General features: G+C 40.2%; 1 protein-coding gene across 7 annotated transcripts in view; it reads right to left on the reverse strand.

Moving 5' to 3' along the window:
- The window catches only part of chl1b (cell adhesion molecule L1-like b), a 60,207-nt gene that overhangs the window by 26,089 nt on the left and 8,165 nt on the right, over positions 1–25,953 (reverse strand). For 4 of the 7 annotated variants that reach the window (XM_026350137.1, XM_026350134.1, XM_026350135.1 and 1 more), the window contains 2 exons: positions 3,749–3,942; positions 1,810–1,827 (listed from right to left, as the gene is read on the reverse strand). In XM_026350137.1, coding sequence (XP_026205922.1) covers positions 1,810–1,827; positions 3,749–3,851 — 121 coding nt within the window. In that variant the 5' untranslated portion in view covers positions 3,852–3,942. Of the gene's footprint in view, positions 1–1,809; positions 1,828–2,678; positions 2,799–3,748; positions 3,943–25,953 lie in introns of those variants that run through there. The other 3 variants (XM_026350138.1, XM_026350136.1, XM_026350141.1) reach the window with 2 other exon arrangements.

Consider the following 25,953-nt stretch of genomic DNA (forward strand, 5'->3'; position numbering starts at 1 on the left):
TATAACATCCATATATCTCCTCCTTGGTCGTCCTCTTGCCCTCCTGTCTGGCAGCTCCATCTCCAACATCCTTCTACCAATACATTCACTATGCCTCCTCTGCACATGTCCAAACCATCTCAGTCTGGCCTCTCTGACTTTGTTGCTGACGCAGGCAACGTGAGCCGTCCCTCTGATGTGCTTGTTCCTTATTCTGTCTAACCTGGTCACTCCTAAGGAGAACCTCAACATCTTCATCTCTGCTACCTCCATCTCAGCCTCTTGTCTCTTTCTCACTGCTACCGTCTCTAACCCATAGAGCAAAGCTGGTCTCACCACTGTCTTGTACACCTTCCCTTTGAGTCTTGCTGACACTCTTCTGTCACACAACACTCCTGACACTTTCCTCCACCCTCTCCAACCCGCCTGCACTCGCCTCTTCACCTCTTTTCCACACTCCCGATTACACTGAACTGTTGACCCCAAGTACTTAAACTCCTGCACCTCAGCAACCTGTAACCTAACATGTTTAGACACATGTATTCTGTCTTACTACGGCTGACTTTCATGCCTCTTCTTTCCAGAGCAAACCTCCACCTCTCCAGCTGTTCCTCCACCTGCTCTCTACTCTCACTGCAAATTACAATGTCATCCGCAAACATCATTGTCCAGGGAGATTCCTGTCTGACCTCATCTGTCAGCCTGTCCATCAGCATAGCAAACAAGAAGGGACTCAAAGCTGATCCTTGGTGTAGTCCCACCTCCACCTTGAACTCCTCTGTCTGACCTACAGCACATCTCACCACCGTCACACTTCTCTCATACATGTCCTGGACTACTCTGATGTACTTCTCTGCCACTACCGACAACCCCATACAGTAGCACAGCCCCTCCCTTGACACCCTGTCATACACCTTCTCTAAATCTACAAAGACACAATGCAGCTCCTTCTGACCATCTCTGTACTTTTCCATCAACATTTTCGAAGCAAAAATGGAATCAGTGGTGCTCTTACGGGGCATAAAACCATACTGCTGCTCACAAATCTCCACCTTCTTCCTAAGCATGGCTTCCACTACTCTTTCCCACAGCTTCATTGTGTGGCTCATCAACTTTATTCCTCTGTAGTTGTTGCAGTTCTGCGTGTCACCCTTGTTCTTAAAGATCGGTACCAGAACACTTCTCCTCCATTCCTCAGGTATCTTCTCACTCTCTAGAATCCTGTTGAACAAACTGGTTAGAAACTCCACTGCTGTCTCTCCTAAGCACTTCCACACCTCCACAGGTATGTCATCAGGACCAACAGCCTTTCCACTCTTCATCCTTTTCAGAGCCTTCCTCACCTCATCCTTTACAATCTCTGCTATTTCCTGCTAAGATGGGAACCACTATACCACTATTTTATCTGTATATCTCTCTATGCAGAGTTTTATGCAGAGTTCTATCCCAAATTACACTTCTCCATTAAATATTTACAATAATGTGATTTAAAATAATGATGACATATATTATTTTGTCTTTCAATCAGTCATTAGATTGTTGTGTGCATAAAACTCTTCATATTTGGTCTCATATGATTGTATGATGATGATGTGCTGAGGATGAAAACACACAACATACTATTAATGTTATACTAACATGAAATGCAACAGAAAATGCCACGAGTCCTAGAAGCTATAATAAGATTATGGAGTGATGACTGATGACACATGAGATTCTGATTTAATATAATATGGCTGTAAGTAAAGCTGCTGATGCTGGTGCTCAACAGCGAGCCAGGAGATTAACAGACAGACTAATACCAGCAACAGTATTTTAGAGTCAACTTACTGTTTACATGACCTAAAACTACCCAATCCATGGCAGCAGGGGAGGGTGGGGACAAAACAAAAACAGTCAGCAGTTTGAAAATAATCCTTTCACATATATTCTCTAAACACACTGCAAAGCAGAAGGCTGAATTATAAAGAGATATTCCAACATCAGTGATCCCCAAAATGTTTTGTTTCCTTTTCAGAAAACCTGTGAGAGCAGTCTTTTATTAAACCCTTAAGAAGTATTTCTGAATAATTTAGAGGCAGAGGTTTGATAGCCGTTTCCAAGGAAACTGGGATACACACAGCATCCCACACAAAAGAAACAATAAAAAAATGGGTTCAAATGAGATAATAGCTGTTAATATATTCTATTCACAAAATACTTGATGATTGTAACAGTTCTCTATGGTGTGATTCAACACTTCTCTAATAAAAGCACTCCAAGTTCCAAAAGCTATCTGCAGATGAGCATAAATGACTGCATGATTCCTTACACATTTAACCTTTCCTTTTTTAAATAGTGCATCTTGAAAGAATGACTATCTAAGGTGTGATTATTATGTCACAGTGTACTATAGCAGAAATAACTGCTTTGTTGTTATAGTGTATTTTGATGTTAATAGGGAGACAAAGTCACCATGACCTCTGGAAAAAACAAGTGAAAATCTCAGAAAAACAAACTGCCAGCCATTATAGGATGAGCTATTAGAAGTTGAGATTTTACAATTTCAAGTGAGTTAATAAACAATTTAATTTCCCTAGTACTTGAGCATCACAAGGATAAAGTAAATTATAAAACTACAAGTGTGGAAGTGAGTTTTGTCCACATTCAGGAAACTCACAGTCATTCACTGTGAGTGAATCTAGTGTTCTAGCACTAACCTCTGCGGTGTTCAGTGCTCTCCGTCCTGTTGTTCTAACAAACATGGCTGAACTCGCTGCTGTTGTGGACTTGCCTCATCTGTCTAACTGTGATGTAATTTCTACAAATACCTAGCACTCCTGGAAAATAGAGATCTTTAAAGGCAGGTAAATAACAAAATGCCCAAGGATAATAATATTAAATACATTTTTAAAGTTTTTTCCACAGTTTAATTTTTAGTTGTTATCGATGTTGACAATGTTAATGGTACACTGGATGAGGTTTTCTTACTTCTGAAATTTCAGTTCCACTTCAGCTTTTTTTTTACTGACTTTTAAATGTGACTTCTTCAGTTAAGGGACTGAAAACTGTGTGCTAAACTCACGGAATTAAGGTTATAAAGAAATGCTCAACATATTAGCATAATTCCCAGCATGCAATGTTGAAGGGTTCCAGAAACTCTGATTTTACATGAAGTGTATTGCATTAATTTGTTTTTTTCTGGTCCAATATTCACATTCTCTTTAAAACTGGCAAGTACACAAACTCAATACTACCAAGTAAAAGTATCAAACAAATACCACTTTTTAGGTGCCACTAAGTGGAAGCAAAAACAGCACTGACTTTGATGCTGTTGATAGAATTGTACAAGTTGAGTCTGGAACGTAACTAAAGCTATAAAATAAGTTGTTTGAGTTTAATGTATAGGTTTTCTCAAGTTAATAATATTATCGAAGTTTAGTTCAGCTACTTTATGGTGAATTTATATCTTTTCTTTCTATCTTAGAGATATCTTCCTCTAAAGTCTATGGGTCTTCTGTAACTATGAAAGTGAATGGAATTTTGTTTGCAGTACACAAAGATTTACATTAAAGAGTTCAGCAACAATATTCTCTTTTCATAAACTACATGCAAATTTATTTTGATAAACAAGACAAAATAATGTTAATTATTTCAGGTAAAGACTTTGGTACCCAACCTAGAGCAAACTCTCTCAAACAATTTGAGAGAACTGGGCCTTTACTGATATCAGTCCTTACAAGAAACATGAAACCTCCTGCATCCTTGTCTAGGTCAAGTGAGCACTCACCCTCCAGTGGGATATCAATGGCAGCAGTCGTTTCAAAGGCACATGAAATACAGGTGATCAGGCTCAGCACGGTGGCCAGTCCTGGGCTCATCTGCAACCTCATGGTGTGACTGTAAATCTCAGACGTCCTCAAGAAACGAGCACTCTCTTCCACGTCCTCAGTTCATTTCTCTGGCACGATGGAAATGCTGTACCTGTGAGAGGAGCACAGACAGAGAAGGCCCCATGAATCCACCCACGCGCTGGTAGAGAAAAAAGGCAAACCCCAAACACAACAACTCCCCCGTGACTGTGAGCCCGACTGCTCTCTGCTCAGCCAGACATAACCAGGCACACCGTACATTTTCATCTGCATCAACAGGGACTCAACGCTAGTTCAGATTTTGCTGTGACAAAGAAATATTCACATCGAAGCCTCCTTCCCTTCCCCTGAGACTCAAATTGTTTTAGTTTGATGTCTGTGGAACTGTGCCGCAGAAAGTGTATTTTTCCCTGTAACAATAGAAATAAACACATAAATAAGCCAATGAAGAAGAATGGGAATGTATTAATGCATGGCAGATGTTCAACATTACTGCTGAAAAAAACACATTTATTCTAAAACACTGGAATAAATCTGACTGAAACCAAAATTACCATTAAAGTTAAGATACTATTCATTCATCACACTGCTGTTTTGATCTATGCCTGTGAGATTCTGATAACAATGACTTCAACAGATTAACAATGCAGCTACACATTTATCTATGATTGCAGCTAGTATTGCCTGCCTGAGGGGTATGAAGAATAAATACCATACATACTTAACAGTCAGACAGAGTAAGCTGTCTGCACTCGCACAGCCAGGCTGCAGAGTACAAAGCACTGGATCATTTTCCAGCTAACAGACCAGAGTCTGGACAATAATGAGCACATGATCGGTCCAGGGTGCAGAACAAGGAGGGAGAGGAGGACGCAGAAGAGCAGTGCATGGGAAATGTGGTGTCTGCAGGGGTGCTGTATAAGGCCTTGATTCATTAGAATTCCTCATGTTGGCTGTGACCTATCTCATTAGGTCACACTGGAGTAATTAGCTTAACAGCTAATGTACCTTATGATAGGAGAAAGACAAATAATAGCAAGGATTTAAGTTTAAAAGAAATGTGAAATCTTAAGGCTGGTGGTCTACAGGGAATTTTACTGGTGCTCATGTAAAATGAAAATTGTTCAATATGCAAGGAACATCGCAAGGATAAAGTCCAGTAATTGCAATTATAGCATTAGTGTTGATAGGGAATCCAATTAATGTCCAAGAAGGCATGTCTGCGTTGTTAAGCAGCAGTTACTAGATGTGAGCTGTACAGTAATAGTGTTTAACCATCTGTGCAACCTCTGGAAAGAAGTTTGTTGTTCACAGTGGTGTTTGAATCCACTCCTAGCTCTTTTTTAATATTGTTGCAGCCTTAACAAACTCAACAGGAACACTGGGGTAAAACGTCCTGTTCAAGAGACATAATTGAATAATTGATCAGGGGACAAAAGAGTCGATTTCATTCTGTGCGGGGCTGTTTTCAGATGAAGGTGCACTCTGAACTTTTCAACCACGCCACATGGTAATGGTATTAACTCTGCCTGTGATTCAATATTGGCCTCTTTGATCCGACTTGTGACCTCTGCTCTGCAAACCTACTGTATCTCCTACAAAGGTTTAAGAAGCTAAGTGTGCTTTACACATTATACATGAGCCATACTCAATCATATTTCAGACTTATTGACTTTGTTTCCAACTGAAGATTGGTGTCTCAGAGTTATAAATCATCTAGAGAGATGCCGTAGGCTTTCCTTTGTTTTAGTCTTTCCCAGACCGAGTGATTTATGTTGCTAAGCACTGATTCAAATCAAAAGGTAAGGGCTTTGTGCTAATTGGCTTGTGTTTTGTCGGTAAGATTGGCCTGGTTAAAAGGAGAGGGAGGGCGGTTACAATCCCCACAAGACAATGTGTTCTCATTGTCCTATTGTGCTGGCCAAAATCCTTTACCGGCCTAACACCACCTTAGGTGGATTACACTTTGTTCAAACTGTGCTTGATCATTTGCCTTCTGATTTAATTTGTTCTCCCCTCGTTAAACATTTATTGAGAGCTAAGTCAGCCATCTGGTTGAGGGAGGTCTGCTCAGAGCTTAACTGCTGCGAGTGATGATGTCTACATTCAAGTGAGAGGGTATGGTGCCTATTGGAGCTATATGATGCACACAAGAGGGGCCCCCACCAGCTCGCCTGATTTACAGGCGGCGGGCTGTTCTTAATCCCCGCCCCTCTCTGCATTGATCACACCAGCCTGAGATTGATGGAGCTGGCAGGAGGTTAAAAGCTGCTCGCTGAGTGAAGGCCAATATGAACCCTAACCTTACTTAGCCAGTGCTCAGAGGGGACAGAAGCTCTGCCATGGAGGGGGCACAGAGAGGGAAATGAAGCAATGTGGGCCAAATGAAATCCGCCACCGTACTTTAAAGCTCTCACTGTGTGACAGATGAAGAGCACTCTCTGACACTATCTCCTTTAAAATCACACCATATTTCAGCCAGTTTTCAAACTTCCAACTTTCACAAGTTGGATATAAATTGAATTGCTATTTCTGTATAAATCCTATGAATATTCTCTTAAAGGGCAACATCACCAATTTTCAACTTGCTTCATATGGTTCTGGTTTGGGGAGGTCTTGTGGTGGATTTGAATGGTGTTAAACTTTTCTCTGCCTTCCCTACTTAAAAATAGCTCTTTGCGTCTAGCTGGAAAACTCCAGATGATGAAATCTGGAGGTGTTTTGCAATTTGCAATGACTGTAAGGTTGTTTATACTATCAAAACTGTGGTCTTGGTTGTTCTGCTGGGATGTTATTTTGATAACAATCAATAAAGTAGCCACATTGCTTAAGTTCTGCCAGTGCCAGTGTTTGCTTTATTATATACTGATGCTTCTAGTGATAAACCTAGTTTGTGGAAGTTGAACACCTTACCATTTCATAACCTGGTCCTGTTTAGAACTGCCTCATCTACAGTATGAACTGTCACTTCCTGTGACTAAACAAAGTCTCCTGTCCTTTATTGAGATTTCTGATACCCAAACAAAAGCATGAAGATACCTGCCCAAACTAAACCTGCTGTGAGTCTTTCTTCTTTTCTTTGCACTACTGTATGCTGTAACCTAGATCTCATCTTAACTGGCTTGTTTTTCTTAAGGAAACAAGTCTGGCACATTAAGATGAATTGGCAAGCTCTTTCTTGACTCCTGCAGTTCAGCCATCTGGTCTAGCATTACACCTTAACTGAAACCCATAAACTATTTTAAATATAATACATAATATAATATGTTTTACACACTATTAGGATTGTAGAAGTATTTCAAAGAGAACTACAACACCAACAAGTTGTTTCCTAAAACATTTTCCACACTTGTGGATGTGTTGTTTGGTAACAGTGTGGGGTCGAGGCTCAGCCATTCAAAGTTCACTACAGTAGGCTCTGTAGCTTGGCACCATCTGCTTCTTTCTCACACAAAGACAACAGGCAGACAAGTGTGCGCCTACTGTAGTTTAATGTGCAAGCCTGTAATAGGATTAAGCAGATCCTCGTCTTGTCAGCCTGGATTAAAATACTATCTTTGCTAAAGACCTGTGACGGGAAAGACAGCGGCTCCACACTCCCCTCTCACAGTTCTGATAATGCCTCCACACTGATTCCCCGTTTGATCATTCAACAACAATTAAAACAACGGCCGAGCTGATTAGCACTAAGCGTTGCTTCTGATGTGTGTAATGAGTCCTCAGTTTTTAGGTTGTCATTTTGTTCCTTTTTGTCCAATCAGCTGCTCATTTTGCTCTCGCAAATCTGCCACACTGTCTGGCTTTGAGTGAAACGCAAAGCTTGTGTAAGTGGTTTGATGTAGAAATTAATTTTCTTTCATTTGGAGATTTTGTGTTTTCCCCTTGCTCTTCAGAATTTGATTTTATTCTGACCTTTGGCAATGACAAGCTTTATCTGTATTCTACTACAAGGTGGCAGTTCATCAATTATTGAAATATTAGGGGAACGACAAAAACACAGAAACAAGATGCTTAATGAGGTTAGGAAGTAGGAGCAACATTAGATAACATGCTTGCCTAATTGAGATTTGGCTCGATTTTACCGCATTTTAAAAAGTGTGACAGCTCAATTATTGCACCATTAATATTTCAGGGGTCTGTAGCTGTAGCAGGCTGAGGGCACCGGGCCTAGAGCTGAGCAAAGGAGAGACACGACAAGGATGTGCTGGAAAAAGAATAGGCTCTCGCGCTGTGAAAGAGTGACGATGAGTGCAAGACAGATATAGAGCGGTGCCTGATGAACTGTGGAGTGTGTGACCCCTGCACCTCTATGAACTAATGAAGTACAATCTTTATGACCCCACATGAACTCTTCTCACCAGGGAGAAGTGGGACACACTATGTATAACCTGCAGTAACCCTCCAGAGCCTCATGTACTTCAGCAGGATGTTTATGTCACTGCGTGGCACTGGACATTCTAGTGTAGTGTATGGCTAAGATAAGGTAGTTTGTTGAAAAAAAAAAGAAAAAGCTAACAAGCACTGGAGTTTTCTAGAGGTTTCCATGTTGTCAGTGATGTGCATTTCATTGTTTCATGAACAAAAGAGTACCAAGGCGTTCACCAGCCTCAAATGAGTTGCTCTTTTGTGTCTGAAAGCTTGTTTGTCTCTGTTAAATGTGAAATTCTCATGTTAATATTCAAGCCAAACAGGGATGAAAGCTGCACTGACGAAAACCTACAGCAGTATCTCCACATCCATATCAGAGCTAGCTATTATTTGTCCCCTGGATGATAAGTTTTAAATCAACACTGTTGAATATTTTATATGTTGAGTGGTAACCGATCACCAGAAACACAAAGCATGTTACATGATGACAGGGTAATAAATCATCAACAATAGGTAGAAACAGATGCTGGCGGAGTCCTCATTTTGAACCTGTTAATATGTTAAAACCAAAAGAAAAGAAAGAAAATCTTTCAAAACTTGCACTGCACCTGTCTCTGCACCACAGCTTACAGCTTTCTTTTTTCCATTTTCCCTCTGATCTGCTCTCTTTGAAGTCCCACAGGAGTGCCCCCATGCCCAGGACAATAATCACATTAGTGTGTGATCCTCGCTGAGTAGCCGGCAGAGAGATGAATTCACAAGTTGGACTGCAGGGACTGGAATATTATTTTGTGTAACCTAACACAGCGTGCTCCTCTCCACATTCATTCACTTGGTCTGACTGATGCTGGCAATTTCCCCAGACGAAACTGTGCCACAGCAATGAATGATCGATGGCTCTTATATTCCAAATTCTTACTTCCATCAGACCCTAAAGCAATTTATTTCTGCCACTAACTAAGAGTTTATGATGCTCCTACAGAACACATGCAGCAGCAGCAAAACCACATTTTCACACAAACACCTCTGTTGCTTCATCCAGTTTTTAATCCCTCTAGGTGTCTAATATACATTAAGTAAAATCACAATTTCAGCTTATGAAACCAGAGGTTCTCTGCTGACTATCATTCATTATCAGCATTTGATTTTCCTGTTCCGTGCTAAGAGCCAAGCATCTGGACAGCGTTACTCCGGGTAAGCTGTTTGACACAGCTGTCGGATATGTGGCCCAGTTCCTGTGCCTCTCCATCACTTAATAGGGTCGATCTGAGGTTGTGTTAAGACAAATCGAAAGGAATGAACCCAAGAAGAGACATTCAAGATTCAACATTTTAAAATATGACCATGAAGAATGTCTACCTGTAATCTGGTTTACAATGTATTCTTGTGATGTGCAACAAAATATGGTATAATGGTAATAAGTACTATTATAAATTGTAATAAGTGTCTATTATGAAAAACAGAAACTTTCAGTAGCCAGCAACAAATTACACAGTTCAAGACATTTGCTTGTTTCATAGGTATGAAAGAGGGGCACAGAATGAACTTAAGTGAAAGTGAATACACTGTATTTGATATATTTGATCAGTGAGTGCTCTGTACATGAATTAAACATACTGCACTGTGTCTGTAGTCATTTTCCCAGTACACCTTTAATAAGTACTGTTTCAGTGCAGTTAAGTTTAAGGTGTATTGATGTTAAATTATGAACTGTGTGGCACAAAACATGACGATGCGGAATCAACAGTATATTATATGTAATCTATGTCTATGTTATAGACTTTAATTAACCCTGGATCAAAAGATCAACTTTGGTTTATATCCACCAACTAGTGGATTTGTATTCTTTGACCAATCTCACTTGTTTTTGTCTGATCAACACTCAGGTGCCTGGAGTCAGATTAGAATCATAAAAGAATTAGAAAGCCAGCAAACATTTACCAGCAATAATAAAACCAGTGAATGTTGGGCAATGAAAATAAAAATAAATGTTTAATCCAAATAGTTTAGTTTTCATCAGTTAACTTGGTGGTCATCAACTAACTGACCATAGCAGCTCTCATCACAATAACCTTATAACCAAATTTATTTGCTTGTTTAGTCAATATACAGAACAATCAGATTTATTACAAAAACTTACACTCACTGAAAGGACTGCTTTTCCAACTCCTCACAAGTACATTTGAATAAACTGACAATATTCCACATTTACAGCTTGTACTTCAAACTTCTCAAATATCTCCCATGAAACACTTTGTAATGTGTTGTGTTCCGCAATTCAGCCATCAACCTCCTTAGATGTTTCTCAGATGTCACAATAACTAGGACGAAGTGCGCCTCACAAAGTTAACATTTCCATTATTCTAAACTGTTGACATTTCTGTGACAATTATTGACAGTGACATTAACTTTGGCTGATTGGTGCTTTTTAATTTCTAACAAAAAGAATATTTATTAAATTCTGATGCCAGATACAAAATACATATATATAAAAAATAACAATATATTTACATATACTATTGTAACTGAATACATATGCTATTATGTGTTATTGTAAAGTGGTTTGCAAGCTAATCTGTGTAAATTGCTCTATGTGCCTTGAATAACTCAAAGGGGACAAATAAAGTTTTGTGAATTGAAGAGAATTTAATTAAATATACAAAACAACATGCAAAAAAAATTCTAATAAATAAATAATAGTATTTAAACCAGTGATTTTTCTTCTTTTTGCTTTTCAAGGAAATACACATACTGAATGTCTCTCACTGTGTCTCCTGCATGTGAAAAGACCAAAACACGCTTAACCTAAATGTGCTGCAACAGCTTTACAGACATCCCCAGACACTAGAGCATACTTACACAATTTTACTCCATTCTCAGTCCCGGTTCCCATGAGAAGAGTAACAATTCCTTTCCAGGTAATAACATCCAGAATGAAAGGAAACCATGAGGGTAGGTAAAATTAGATTTCTGAAAAAAATGGAGAGTGCTGAGCCCGTTGTGAGTTGTGTCATACGGGGCTGGAGACAGGAACAGAGGCACTGTAGTCACATATGTTGCCAAAGCCTCTGGCTTGGCAAAGACGCTCATTAAGCCACTCACAATCATTCCCACAAAGCCCGATCTAAAGGCTATTCACCGGGTGTGTACAAAAGAGAGTGGAGGAATGCAAGTTCCATCTCGCCCCCCATAAGTGACATGAAAGATGCTTGCTGCACCTGAAAGCTCAATGAAAAGTGCTTATTTGCTATAAAGAACTGAAGACAAAATATACTTGGTAAGAATAGAAATCTCCCACTGTGTGAAAATCTGTCAAGTTTTGCTCCTGCTACAATCTTCTTCTGTCAGCCAGTGACAATCTCCTTAATTGCTAATACTGCTGAAGACTGTCACCCAGCATTAGTCCAGCATTGCTAAAGCTGTTTTATCTATGTTCCTTTGTTTAATGTCCTTCCTGTAAAGAGGTAGTTGGTTGAGAAACCAATGACTTTTTCGTGGATGGATTCAAGTGGACCTGACACGTACACAGCGGTGAGCAGGGACTTGACTGAACCACCATACCGATGGAACTGAATGGAGGCTGGGTGACACCTCAGGGGGAAGCTCGGAGCATAGAGAGTGCTGAGACTGTCGATAAGAGCCTTCAACCCATAGTCTCTCCCACGACACATGAGGGGGAAGGGAGGAAGCACCCTCCAGCCCCCCAGTCTGGATGATGTATGGTGTGGACCCTTGTCTGAGACTTGGGTTTTAACAGGGGAGAAAGGCAGAAAATGAAAGGAGGGAGGAGGGTCATGCTTGAATTATGCTGATGTGAGTCGCACCGCAGAGAAAAAAACAACCAAAGGCATGGCTGCCTGGAAGGAACTTGCAGTCACAAATAAGGTTATTATCACCCAGACCTCACAAATGCTGACAGTTGGAAAATAGTGGAGGTGAGATTGTACCTCTATAGGACTGGGCAGATACAGTTAGCAATTTAAAAGCATGTTACAGGCAATTTAAAGATATTTATTTCACTGGGAAAAAGAAGTGATTACCAACCTACAACTAATAATGGTTCACTGCCAGCCATTTCTGTTAAGCACTTTAAATATAAAGTATTTCAACTTACAGATGTAGCTTGTTTACTGAAATAAATGGGCTCAAGTGCATGAACTGACTTTTCATTTTATCTTGCTTGAGGTTTTCATTTTGCAAATTGGGTTCATGGAGAACACGAAGAAGGGATTCTGAGCCATAAGAGGGGACACTGGTCTTTTTTCTAATGAGAGCAGTCAGCCAGAGTCAGTAACTGAGAACACTCACACGCCTCTGCAGCGCCAGCGCCAGACCCTCAGAGCCCATAAGCACTCTTTGAGCTACAACAGGATGGAGCTGCCATTATGGCCACACAAACAGAGGGACGCCTTATGAACTTTACACAAATGCTTAGTGCTCCGGGGCTGGACAGTTCTGGAAGCCAGGAGAGATGGGTAGGTACCGGGGCGGGCTGCCAGTTCAGAAAAGCTTAGTGTTCATGTACTCGGGCCAGACAAACCTGACATTGTCCTGGGCACTGCCCCGGGAAAAGCCTCTTCCCCTTTCACACCACTACTCCGGCTCATTCACACTTCCAGCCCAGTTGTTTCACAGATTTTCGGACATGACTTAGTGAGGCAAGGAGACAAACATTTATTCACTCTATTAACCAATTGTAAAAATGCCGTAAAGGAAGTAGGGGAGAACGTGTAAGCAGACTGTGCTACTCAATAAACACTCATAAATTCAACTTATTTTCTGCTGTCAGCTATGCTTCGCTGGCATTTGGCACATTGTCACATGTCTCATTTCCTGGTCTCATATGGTTTCGAGTGCAAAGACTGATTCACTTGGAAAGGACTCTTTCAGAAATTCAATTGAAAATTAGATAATCCACAGCTTTCACAGGAAATATTTACAACTACTGTACAGCTTTATTTTTTGACACATCGCGCTTATCTCCCTCAAACACCAATCACTAAATGTTATCTGCTCCAAGATGAAGGTCCACAGCCGTATCGCGAATTGAAATAATGCTCTCTTGACCCGCTGCCACCACCCCACCCGTAGGCAAGTCAAACCAAATGAGAGGAAAAACACAAACAAGAGCATGACCATTCAAAACTAAAGCCACGCTGCTCTCCCTGCTGCCTTGAGAGGAGAAAAAAAAAAGGCAGGTGGCTGCTCCCACAGTTCACAGCCTCACTAAAACCTCTACATGTAGCTGTATGTTTTCAATGCTTGTAATCACGTGTACCTGAAAACCTCCTTCAACCTGTCAAGTTTAGATAAATGTTGCAGCATTAAAGTGAATTTTTAAAAATGATTTAAGGTGGAGTCATCAATATCCCTGAAGGACAACCAGATTGCTGAGAAAGCATGAAGACTGATGCACACTTTCCTCACCATTTGGCAAATATGCTTGCTACGCACAGTGTGTGGGGTTTTTAATTGAACTTTGGGCACACGGCCTGTTTCACCCAAAAGTCGTCTGTTACTCGGGCTGTCAAAAGCGGTCAATAAGCCTCCAACCTGGCACTCGCAGATAGAAGCAGGGAGACCTGACTTCAGCAGACACCACATGCTTTATTCTATGCACTCTGAATCAATATGAAAACTAATGCATTTCTCTATATGGTTATCTTATAAGTTGCCAAGGTAACAAGTGACCCTATCTTCACACTGATCATTCAAACATTGATGAGCCGTTTTCTTAGGGTGATGAATTGTGCAGCTGTTTACTGCGCTGTGTGATACGACGATGTGTTTATACTGTACATTTTTTCACTCCGCAGTTTTGGGATTCCATCACAGACAAATTGCAACTCTGAACTCAGCAACAACCTAAGTGTTACTGCCAGAGATGTCACTGGTTCTGTTTATGACCTGTGACTGCAAATGAAAAACAGGCCAAATTCCAGCAATTAAATTGTCCACATTTACGTGAATTCGCCATTACCAGCGGCACTTTAATAGTCCCCTCAATTAGTTCCAGGATCCACAATGACAGACCATTTATTCTGCACAGCACACTACAAAGAAACTTCTCAAACAACACATGTCTGCAGCTGAGGAGGGACTGCACACATTCTAAGGTTCATCTGAACTATACAAAAATATTCCATATTCTAATACCGGTGAGGTGAAGTGTTTGTTTGTGGTTCCAAGTAGGGTCAAATTAAGAAGTGAATTCATCCAGTATGAAGGAGGGGCTGACTAGGACAGCACAGGTGAAACTGCGCCACACTGTTTTCCAGCTCTCTCAGCCAGACTGCCGGCCATCAGAGCGTCACAGATGGTGCGCTCAGCGATCATGGCAGTGACCAGGAGATCTCTACTCCTGATTAACACACCTACTGAACACAATGTGCACAACAACGTCTGTTCCTTTTCTGGCTGCACAGCACCCACAGTAGTGTGCTTTCCTTGAAAGCAAAAGCAACTAATTAAAACTTCAACTTAACATAAATATGCCAGCCTATTTTTTTAAAGCAAGCAATTCATTTAAATGCATCAATGAGGGAAATAGAAGGCGAGACCCTGCACCAAAGCAGACCAGCTTCTATGCTTTCTTCTGTTCTTTCAGATGAAGTGTCCACTTAGAACTCAATTTAATCATGTTACCCCCAAAATCAATAAGCTATTTCCCCCAGGTCACTTTTAGCAATGGAAAAGGCCTCAATTCCACAGCTATTTAGAGTGTGTACACAGCTGACAGAGAATACAGAGGCAAACATAAGCTTGAAAATGAATTCATTAAGATTAATGCAGTGTCTCTCTGTGAAATGTGTAGGCATGGTAACCAGGCTTGGCTCTGCTTTGAGATACACCCTGGACACACAGCTTTCCAAATGGTTGGAGGGATCAGCATACACACATTGGCACAGACATGCTGCGTGCAGAAACACACACACATATACAGGCCTGCTCACACAAGTGCACACACTAGCCTGAATCAAATCCCCTTCTCCAGAGACACTGGCTCAGTTGTAATTTAATGGAGAGGTCCTGCAGGCAGGAAGCTAAATGAGAAGATGATGATCTCCATCAACAGCAGCCCACCTGCCAGAGAAAAAGACAACACTCAAGGCACTAGCAACGCGTTCTCGTCAATATTATTATGCCAACAAGCAGGATTAATTATTTCCGGAAAACAGGCTTTTTCCACCTATAGTCACATCACAAGGGGAACGCAGGGAGGATAATTCAGTACCATGCCCACTCATAATAAGCAGTGAGGATCTAATAGCCTTTTAAGGAGTGTCCTGCTGGCCACCTCTTTACGCACACATTTTGAGGTCAGACCTTTGGGAGCAGTGAGGCAGAGCAGCCTGTCGCCCTTCACAGTTAATCCTGTGGTGGAAAATGTCGGTGGGATCCGTCTCACATTGACGCACAGCAAGAGACAAGGAGGCAGAGCAATGTCGGTGACAAATTAAACATGTGAGCACGTGGAAGGTTGGGGGTGGTGAGGGCGAGGCCTTGTCTGTGTGTGTGAACATCCAGACATATTCGTCAATAGGACAATAGCACATACAAACATAATATAAAAACACACAGGATAACATAAAAAAACATTAGCATGACTACCTCAGTATGTGTGGGCTGACAAAATTGTCTAGATTTTACTTTGCTTTAGCAACACTGAGAAAAACCTGCTTCTTCAATATTTACCTTACAATGTGACCATTTAAGATACATAGCGTTGAAGCCTGAAGATTTAGGCAACTCTACACTCTGAATTTGCTATGCTGTGAACCTATGCAATCAACTTCATGTTCAAATCATTTAAATATTTATCAATTAATTTCCTTTGACTGTTTATCAATGTCTTAGTTGATTATGATTTCATTAAATTGTATTCACACCACTCAAATCCTGTGGAAGGGAGTTGAATAATTTTGACTGAAACTGTATTTCTTCTTTTGGAAAAGCATCTAGTGATGGGAAACCCATAGCCCCATTATTCTCAGAGCCTCTCTTGATAGCCAATTAGCCCATGTCAGGTGTAGTAGCTCACAGGCACAATTCTATAAGGTACAACGGGAACTAAATTACCATGCAAATAACCCTTACAGCTTCGCTTGATAGATCAGCGTCTAGATATATTTTTGTGCTACATATGTTCTAAGAGAATCAACAGCGCAGGAGTTTTGGGTCTTAGGGTACTAGTGCCTTATAACACTTAAAATCAAAATACATTTTTCAATGTGTCTTGAGAGGCCTGTTGAGGAAGTGCAAGAATTTGACATTTGCCTACAACCTCGTGCATGACATGGTCATCCATAAAAATTTATGGATGAGATTTAAAGCAGCCCCTGCTGAGTTGAGGTAGAGCAGGTACAGTTTCCTCATTAGTTTCCATCACCCGTTAACAGTTTATGTGCACCAATGGTAAAGCTGAATGATATGAAACAAATCATAAAACAGGAAAGTAAACCACAGGACAATACAAGTATAGTGAAATACCTACCCAACATTGAACCATTACGACAGATGTGGAATGTGTCATCAAATCAAGAGCTTAAAGTTTCAGTGTTACTAAGAGCTGGTGCCACTTAAAAGGATGCCCAAACAAATGAAACAAATGCCTGCTTCAAACTGAAATATGAGGCACACCCAGAAAGTTATCTATTCACAACTTGAAAGGACACACAGGACATTAAATAATCTAGTGAAAGGGGCTTTTGGAGTTGGTGCCTTTGTCAGGCTAACATCAAAAGCTCAGCCTGGAGACAGAATAACGCTTTGTGTTTTCTGTGTGTGGGTGAAGGTCTGCTGTTTGTTGTATTAAAAGTCACATAGAGGAGAACTAGCTGCTGTATTTTTTAACATCCAAAAATGTGTTTTCTGATGCAAGGTTCTCTTGTGCTGAGGACACTACAGAAAACATTAAAATACAGATGGTTTTTATATTGTCTTTTAGTCATTTCTATATTTAATATACACAAATACCCACATTTTTCAAAAGAAATTGTGAATATAGTGAATACCATTTATAGAATATTAGAAGGCTCTGACCAAAAACATTTGTCTAGAAATTCCTTACCAGAATTTTTTTTGTTTTTGTTAAAATATTAAATTAGTGTCATATTTAACAACAAACAATACAGCAATATTTACTACAGTGTAGTTTACTACAATATACTACAGCACAATGAAGCTGATCTTTGATGGTTTGACAGTTACCATCACTGTACACTAATTAACACAAAGTAGCTATATAATGAGTCAGAAGTTTCTCTTTAAGACACATATTATTGTATTCATTCATTATTTCAACACAAGATTAAGCAGGTCATCATTATACAGATCATACAAAAAGTTCAAGCGGTAAAGCCCTTGTAAAGCCATGCAAAATATGTATTTCGTTTCCAATGTTACAAACTGCATAAAGGGTTAAGAAATTGACAGTTGAGAGGTAATAGCAGTAACGCTGTTTCAAATGAGCCAAGAGGCGGTTAATGCAGATCTCAAGAGGTATCAAGTGGTTAGCATAAAAGAAGACTGCTGTCCTCAGGTTCTGAGTATAGTGTCTGTTCCAGTGCTGATGCAGCAACAGCTTTTAGCTGCTATGCTGCGGTCTAGCATCTGCACTGAGTGGAATAAAATCTAATTTGCTTGATTATAAAATCGAACATACAATAGGACAGGGTGCAGGAAGGAAATGGAGATAAAAATCATTAGTGGTCACATGCCATCTGTATCTATAAACTAAGCCATGGGGAATAGGGGTATATTGTAATGACACATGCTACTTCCACCAATGGGGCTATATAGATTTGTATTGTGGTTTGGAAAACATCCGAGAAACACGCTGTCTGACCGCAAGTCGGACATGCAGCTGACCTACCAGTAGCCCTCCATGTGGTGGCTGGATAATCAGGTTAACTGATGACTGAACACACAGCATTGTGAAAACGAAAGGGAAGAGGTGTGTTTGACTGCCAGTAATATCAATCACATTAATTCTTTTAACTTATTATATGTCAGCAGATAAAAGTAATGTTGCTGATGTAATGGCAAAGCTGTACACTCAGTAATACAAGAGAAAAGAACTCTCGAACAATATCAACAAAGGTAGGTCATCAGAAAGGATGTAGCGTTGACTACAGAGAGTTTTGTCGTGGTACAATAGCAGTGCATTTGTTCATGGCTGAATGCCCAAATATTTGACTAACCTGCTTTAAAAGATTGCTTTGAACATCAGCTTTTAGACATGATGGGAATCATTCACACTATTGATTTACAGTACATTCGGTAAATTTAAAAAAACAAATACAAAGCTATGCAAAATATGGACATATGAATTAAACCTCCTGTGACTGGAATCAGATTATGTATTGTAATACAAATCCAAAGATTGCTAAGGCACTATAACAGAGCAGGCAATTCAGAATTTGACACACCTGAGCACAAATACTGACTCATATGTGTTTTTAAGGTTTCTACAGTAAATGTCTTAATTGATCCATGACAGGCTTGTCACTCTCCTGTCCTTGCATTGCAAAATCCATTTACCCTTACCTTTATCGTGCGCTTTTATCTCACCATCAGTAAGTCCAAGTTGAGATTTAGAGTTCAATATTGCTAATCCAATGTTTGTCTTGTCAACAAGTCAAACTGCTGTATGTTCTGAATCATGAAATTGACATTTAAAATGGAATTAAGAGTTGAGACAAAAGGTCTGTTGTGCTCTGTTGTATAATCGTTATAGGTGGTCAATACAGCACTGAACCTGTTACCAGTCAAAAGAAATGCTGTCAAAAAGAAATACTTTTTGAGCAGCTGACATAACATCAATCCAGATGGGTCTGGCTCTGCTGCCTGACTTCCAGCACACATACAGATAAGGAGTAATTACTTTCCCCAGCAATCACTAAGCCCTGTCTGCCCTTCATTTACTTGCTTGCAAAATGTTTCTCCAATATAGAAGGTAGTGTTGCCATCATTTACATATGGGAGCACATAGTTACTGGAATTCAATACAACTCACTGAGATGACCAATAGTTTTACTGACAACACCTGAGCTATCGGTCACTTTGTTGCTACTTTTTCCCCTTTAACCAGCCCACATAGTTCATACCTCCACTCATGCACTGGCTGTTTCAGCAACAAAACCACAGAATGCCAGGAACTTTTTCTAGATTCTTTAAATGTCAGGACCAAATTGAGGTTTCTGTCATTAAAGTCATGGTGAAGAAAGAAACCTCAATGTTAAGGATGACATAACATGCTCACATGCATGTTACAGAGAGAGAATAGGGCTTCAGATGCCCGTGTTCCCCAGGAAACCAGCCGGTTTGTTGTCATATTTCTCATGTTCTGTAATGTGACTGCTTTTTTCATGCAGTCCCAAGCCACAGCCACCAATAGGGGTGGACTATGCCATGTCGTGACATGGGAACCCTTATAAACGTGTTAAGAGCCGGAGGCATTAGCATTTTGGACGCTACTGAATAGAGCCATTTGTTCCTCTTCCTGTGCCTCCCTGAAAGACTCTATTAAGGGGAGTTTTAGGAATTGCTCTGTTTTGGACATACTGAGGTTGGAAAAGCAAGGAGAGAACATTTGACAGTAGATTTTACTATGAAATATTTAGTTTTTATTCTCAGATATTATAATTATTTGCATGTATCATCAAGATCAAGTAAATCAAGTAAAAATCATTACAAAATGTGCTCCGATTTTCATCTAACTCACAACAATACAAAAACACAGTCTGCTGAAAATAATAGTCCAGCCCTTTAAAAACACACACCAGTTCTGGGTTTACTGTTGCAGCACTGTTGCCACTCTCCCTAAGTGTGGTCATCCTGTAAAGAGCACACACTTTTTCTTGCCACTGTATATATATATATATATATATATATATATATATATATATATATATATATATATATATATACACATATATATATATATATAACTGCCATGGCCTGGAATACAGTCATTGTATGTTAAATATTGTTTGCCCTCGAAGGTTACTGTTTGACTGAAAGATATTGAGATTGACCTTTTCTAGCTGTGACAGAGGACTTAATTGACCTTATGTCCAAAAGAAAACATATTAGTTTTTAACAGACACTACATTGCAACTATTTAAACTTCAGTCAGGACATTTTTTATTTACATCCTGCCTACACATGTAAGTTGTCAAAATGACAGGAATGGATTTCACCTTGTTTTTTGAGCAACAAGGTGAATTCAAAGGTTTTGACTTATCTCTGATTCTGCCTCATGCTGTGAACGAAGCAGGATCTGTGGTCAGTCTAGAGCAGCCTCCTCGCAGTCTGACATCCGAGCTTTCATCTCAAAACCGTTGACAATTTACACGTAACATGTAGAGTTACTACATCATCCATAATGCATATTCCTCACCTGCACCTGATTATGAATAATGGTTGAGTAGACTGCATCTCAGCAACTCATGTGCACACCTCTCAGTAGGCTGCTTTGATTCTCTATCACCATTTGTCTTCTGTACCTAAGCACTCAGATGCTAATCCAGAATGCGGTTATTAAAAACAGAACTGATCAAAATGCAAATGAACCAGATACAGTGTAGCTCTCCAACAGGCAGCTGCTATTACCCTTCTTTCTATAATGTCTTTATTAAGCAGAAACAATACTGAGGCATATATCAGGAGAGGGGGAATTTGTTTAAGCCTCATGAAAAAACAAAGAATACATTAAGGCAGTGGACCCTCCTACCTGTGTTTTAACACCCTACCCAAATGTGAGAATGTTCAAAAACTGATGTACTCTGTATCTAACTATCAGTGAACACGTTTGTCAGAGAGAGACACTGCACAGTACAAGGTTTATACAATTAAACTACTTTGGACAAATGACTGTACAATTCTGCCAGCATATCCAATTACGCGTGGTCGCGTTTTTGGTTTTTGCCATTTTCATAAGACTAATGAGATTGCCCTTACTAGTCAGGAATCAAAGGTAATATGATTAAGCCTAGAAATTAGAGACAGGCTGACATATCAGAAGTCTGATATTATTGGCAGTTATTGGCTTAACAAAGATAAATGGGTACTAGAGGGCATGTGAGTTGGCAAAGAAGCCAACTCTGTCTAAAAAAAAAAAGCTATTTAATGTTTTTCCTCGTGAAAATTGTTTTCAGGACTGACCCCATACAGTAGGTCCAATTTTGGTCAAACTGTAACAACAAAGCAGCACCAGAAAACTGCTTCGTATAGGGCGATTGATTTCACACAATATGAGTATTGATTAGGTAGGGACAGAGCAAATCCATTGGACTAATCATCAATGATGACACCCTACTTGGCAGAATAACATTGGATTCAAAAGTCAAAACATTAATCAAGCACAATCTGGGGCAAAATCCTGCTCGATCCAGGCAGAAAACCATGTGCTATTTTTTCTGCATCATAGTGTGATAGTATAAACACATTCCACAGAGTAAAATAAATATATTTGACACCATAACAAACATATACTCTCTGTCATGCCACTTTTCAGTGGCAAGAACAACAGGGAACCACACTATTTTAATTCTTCCTCAGATATACAGTGAATTCACCACAACCTGTCAGGGGCACACAGTTAATGTTACTGTGAACGTTTATTGATTTGTGAAATGTTTATTTGCAGGAGGGACTGATGGTGCCTAAAACCAGGGAAAAGGCCACTAACAGTGACTGCTATTTAGACTATTTAGTAAAGAGCGAGAGATAGTCAGTTAGATTAAGACTGCCTTTGCATGTAATTGCCATGCAGGATGGCCATGTAAAGCTTTTCATCATGACTGAAGAAACAAAGTTGATGAATGTACGTTGCCATGACACTATTGATTTTCAAATATTACATTTAACACTTTCTTGGTGATTAATCTTCATTCCACTGACATATGCGTGCAGATATTTACAACCCCATCTTTTGCTGCTGGACTTTTTTTCGTTTGAAGACCATTTACATCGTTATTTAAAATCTTTAAATACTATTAGGGGTTCAGGGACAGCAAATCCACAGTCCATCAATTCCACCAGCCCCATCCCCCAGTTTAACACTGCCAGCACTGTTTGTCTCTCCTCCCCACTCCCCCTCTTCCCAATATTGAAACAAGTAAACAAGACCATCCTTTCCAATGTTTAAATGAAGACAAACCAGGACAAACTCTGCAATTAGCCTACTTTGATGATTCAAGGGTGGTTGAATAAGGATGTTGCCGCGAATGTGCTCTTCGCTACAAAGGTTTCTAGGTCCTGTATCCTGCTTTAGAGCTGAAGCGAGAGTGGTGAATTCATCGCTCTTGAATTAATTCATGTGTTCAACCATCAAGTCTCAGACGGGCCTTGTGAATGTGCCGAGGCAGCAGAACAGGGACTGCCATTAGTGTCCACAGTGGTGCAGCTCTAATGATGATGGCTGTGCACTTGCTGTGCTCTGCATTCTGGGCACTAGAGCTCCTGGCTCTGGTCAGACCGGAAAAGGATTCCTCAATATGTTCTTGTTTAGATAGCGGCCTTTCTTCATTTACTGGGTCAAGATAGTATCCAAATGGCTCAGAACAACACCTCCTTTGATGTACCGAAGCATACAGCTTTGATCACAACAATCTCTGCCCTTTCTCTTTTGTATAAATTCTTGGCACTGATGTGTCATATATATTGGTTATAAAAGTAATCGCTTACAAATTAAGCAAATCAAAGCCATGGACTCAAGCCTGGATGCTGTTTTACGTTAATAATAGTGACAGAGAGGCAAAGCTCCATCACTGGTTTCACCCTAACCTGGAAAACAAGGAAAACATGCAGGGGGTCGGGGGTGGGTTCTGTCGCAGCCAGGGTGGGGTCTTTTCAGGCTGAGCCTCGTAATGGAAACTTCCCACCTAGAGTTATACTTATGATTGGCTTGATTGTAGTAGTATTGTATTGATCGTATTGTCCCCCACCTAACAAGGAGTCCACTGGCAATACACCCACAACCTTAGTAACCATTTGCTGCTCTAGCTAGATACAACATGAATCACCACACAGAAAGTCCCCACACCATAGATGTACATCCATTACTCACCACACATATTCATTGTGTTTCCATCTCTCTGGGGCAGCCAGCATGCAATCACAAAATTATGTAGGAGGTTCCAAGCCTATTAGATTATTGTATCTGTTTTTCTTTTTATTAATTCTTTCAATCACAACTGTTTTACCATCTGTGTTGAAGTACCATGCTGAGAATTTAGATTACAACTCCTCCACCAGCCAGTATAAATGTGTGCAATGAAAAGACTAATAATACAAAGCTTCAAGTAAAAATGCTGAAATAATGTGAAGATTTCAGCCATTTCATTTAAAATTTGGTGTGTAAAGGAAAATTGCTATCACATATGAAGCGTGACAATATTCCTGTAGCAATTTGGATCTTCCTGATGCAACAGATCCAAATACCACTGCTGTGATTGCTGTAAATCCTCCTCTCGTCTCTCTGATCCTTCTCTATCAGCTTACAAAAGCAGCATCAGTCTCTCTTTGTGAAGTTGAGACACACTCCACACAAACGTATTGGAGAAGACTCGTTGTTTTTCCTCTATTTGAATAGTTCTTTACACTCTGGTTGTATAGTAAACGAGAGGCAGGATGCTGTTTATTTCATGACTGAGGATAGCTGAACCAAACCTAAAGAGAAGCAGCTTTTGTCTAAACAGGGTTGAAAAATGAGGCTTGTGTGAATTGGAAGAAAAGAGCATCCAGTGTTGCAAAATGTGCATGCAAGCTTCTTTGAGAGCCAGCAACTATGTCCGCACTCAATGGAAGGAATGCAGCCTGTGCTATTATGAAGAGAGGAGGAGTCTGCCAGTGGACTGCCCTTCATAGACAGGCACAATACACAGGGTTAATAGCAGCTTCTGGCACACTTTCGACCCCAGCTAAAATCTCTTTGCACTGCAGGTGGTTTGGGAAAGAAAAGAATGGCTGAAGTATTAAAGAGGTCTCCGTGTGTTAGTAATGACATTCGACGCGGAACAACACAGGAAGACCTGTCTGTAACCTTCAAACTCATTGCACCCCTTCCAATCTTGAACCACAGGAAGAAGCAAAGCCATCTGTAACTTTGGATTGGCTGAAAATGGGCAACCAGGGACTGCTCAGTGCTCTGGGTTATGCTCCAAATGTTTGACCAGCAGGTGAGTTACACCACACCGCAGTGCCAAGGGGCACATACAGCACCAGACAAGAAGACAAGCAGCACCCTGGGGGAATCAGACCTGTGGACAGAATTTCACAAGGGCTTGTTGGCCACTACATCAGCCCCTTCACACTGTGAAAAGGATAACCACATATCCATGACATTGGGTGCAAACTGTGGCTCAGCTGAGGCAAGTAGCTGTTAGAAAGGGAAAGGGATTACTGAGGTGTAAAATGGTTTCGAAAAAACAGGAGGTATGAATTTCTTATCATATAGTGAAGAGAAGACACACGTGAACCCATCATGTCAGAAAACTGACAGACCACAAGTCTAATGGTGTCAATTATACTAGCTTTCTTAGGTGATCTCTGCAAACAGGCTGTGTCAAACTGTCATCCCATGAGCACAATGGCTCCTAAATTATCATGACCCCTGCAGTGCTGACAGGCTCATATTTGACCGTTTTCTTAGGGCAGATAAAATGGCTTCAGATAAATAATTCTATTTTTCAAGTAAAACACATGCTAAAGAGGTGTTATTCCCATTTTTGTATCACTGGGACGTGCACAAAAATGTGTCTGTATTAAGTCAATCTGCAATATATTGTCAAAAAAGACATGTAGTAGTGGCACAACTCTGGTGTTTGCATTGGTTAAAAAAGAAGCAAAATGTCCCCTGACTTTATTTTCTATCCAGTATGAAGAAATTTCTTTTTCTCCGTTGCTACAATTAATTCATGGGAAAAGTCACGCATGACTGACTAGAATTTAATCTGCAGCTTTGAGAGAATTTGTGAGACACAAGTGGTCCATCAGCGTCTGGTGTGTGACTATATGAAACAAAGTTAGACCACAATTTCTCTCAATAATAATCCTGCTTCTGTTATCATACTTGTGGCAGATGCTAAAGAATTAGAGGCAAAGCCGTCCACAAAACGCTGTCACTCTCTCATGAAAATAAATCACGGCAGCATGAAGTCAATTTAAATGCAAATGTAAACGTTAAAGACAACAGTACTTTATGTCAAGGACTTGAGGTGATCGAGGTGAGTAGAAGAAGACCACCCTGACTGGAAAAGGTGGCATGTTGCCTTTGGTTTGTGACACATCACGGGGCACCAGAAGGGTCAGCAAGAAAGCAACAGAGAAGTGAGCATCTATCCAGGAAAGGAAAAGAAAAGCATGCCTCGTATGTCACACAAAGACTCATAGGAGCATTTCCAAGCTAAATCCCAGAAGAACAAAACAGGATTTCTCTTGGATCATCTCTATTGATCTGTTTTTGTTGACCTAAGACATCACTTCAAGCCTTTAAGCTGCTTCAAATTTGCAAAGCACTTTGCACTTTTCTGTTTGTACACAGTGTTAAGAATTTTGACTGAGATCAGAAATTCTGTCCTGGAGCGACATGGAGACTGTTTTCACCTGACCAGAGCCGTGATTTTTACTACAAATTAATGAATCCAAACTAGACCAAGTGCAGATTTTTACCATACAGATGTCTGCTGTACATGAACCAGAGGCAGTTTCATTTCCCCTGTACTATTTAAATTTGCTGTTTTAACAGTTT

This window comes from Anabas testudineus, chromosome 5 (genome assembly GCF_900324465.2).
Source record: "Anabas testudineus chromosome 5, fAnaTes1.2, whole genome shotgun sequence".
NCBI lineage: Eukaryota > Metazoa > Chordata > Actinopteri > Anabantiformes > Anabantidae > Anabas > Anabas testudineus.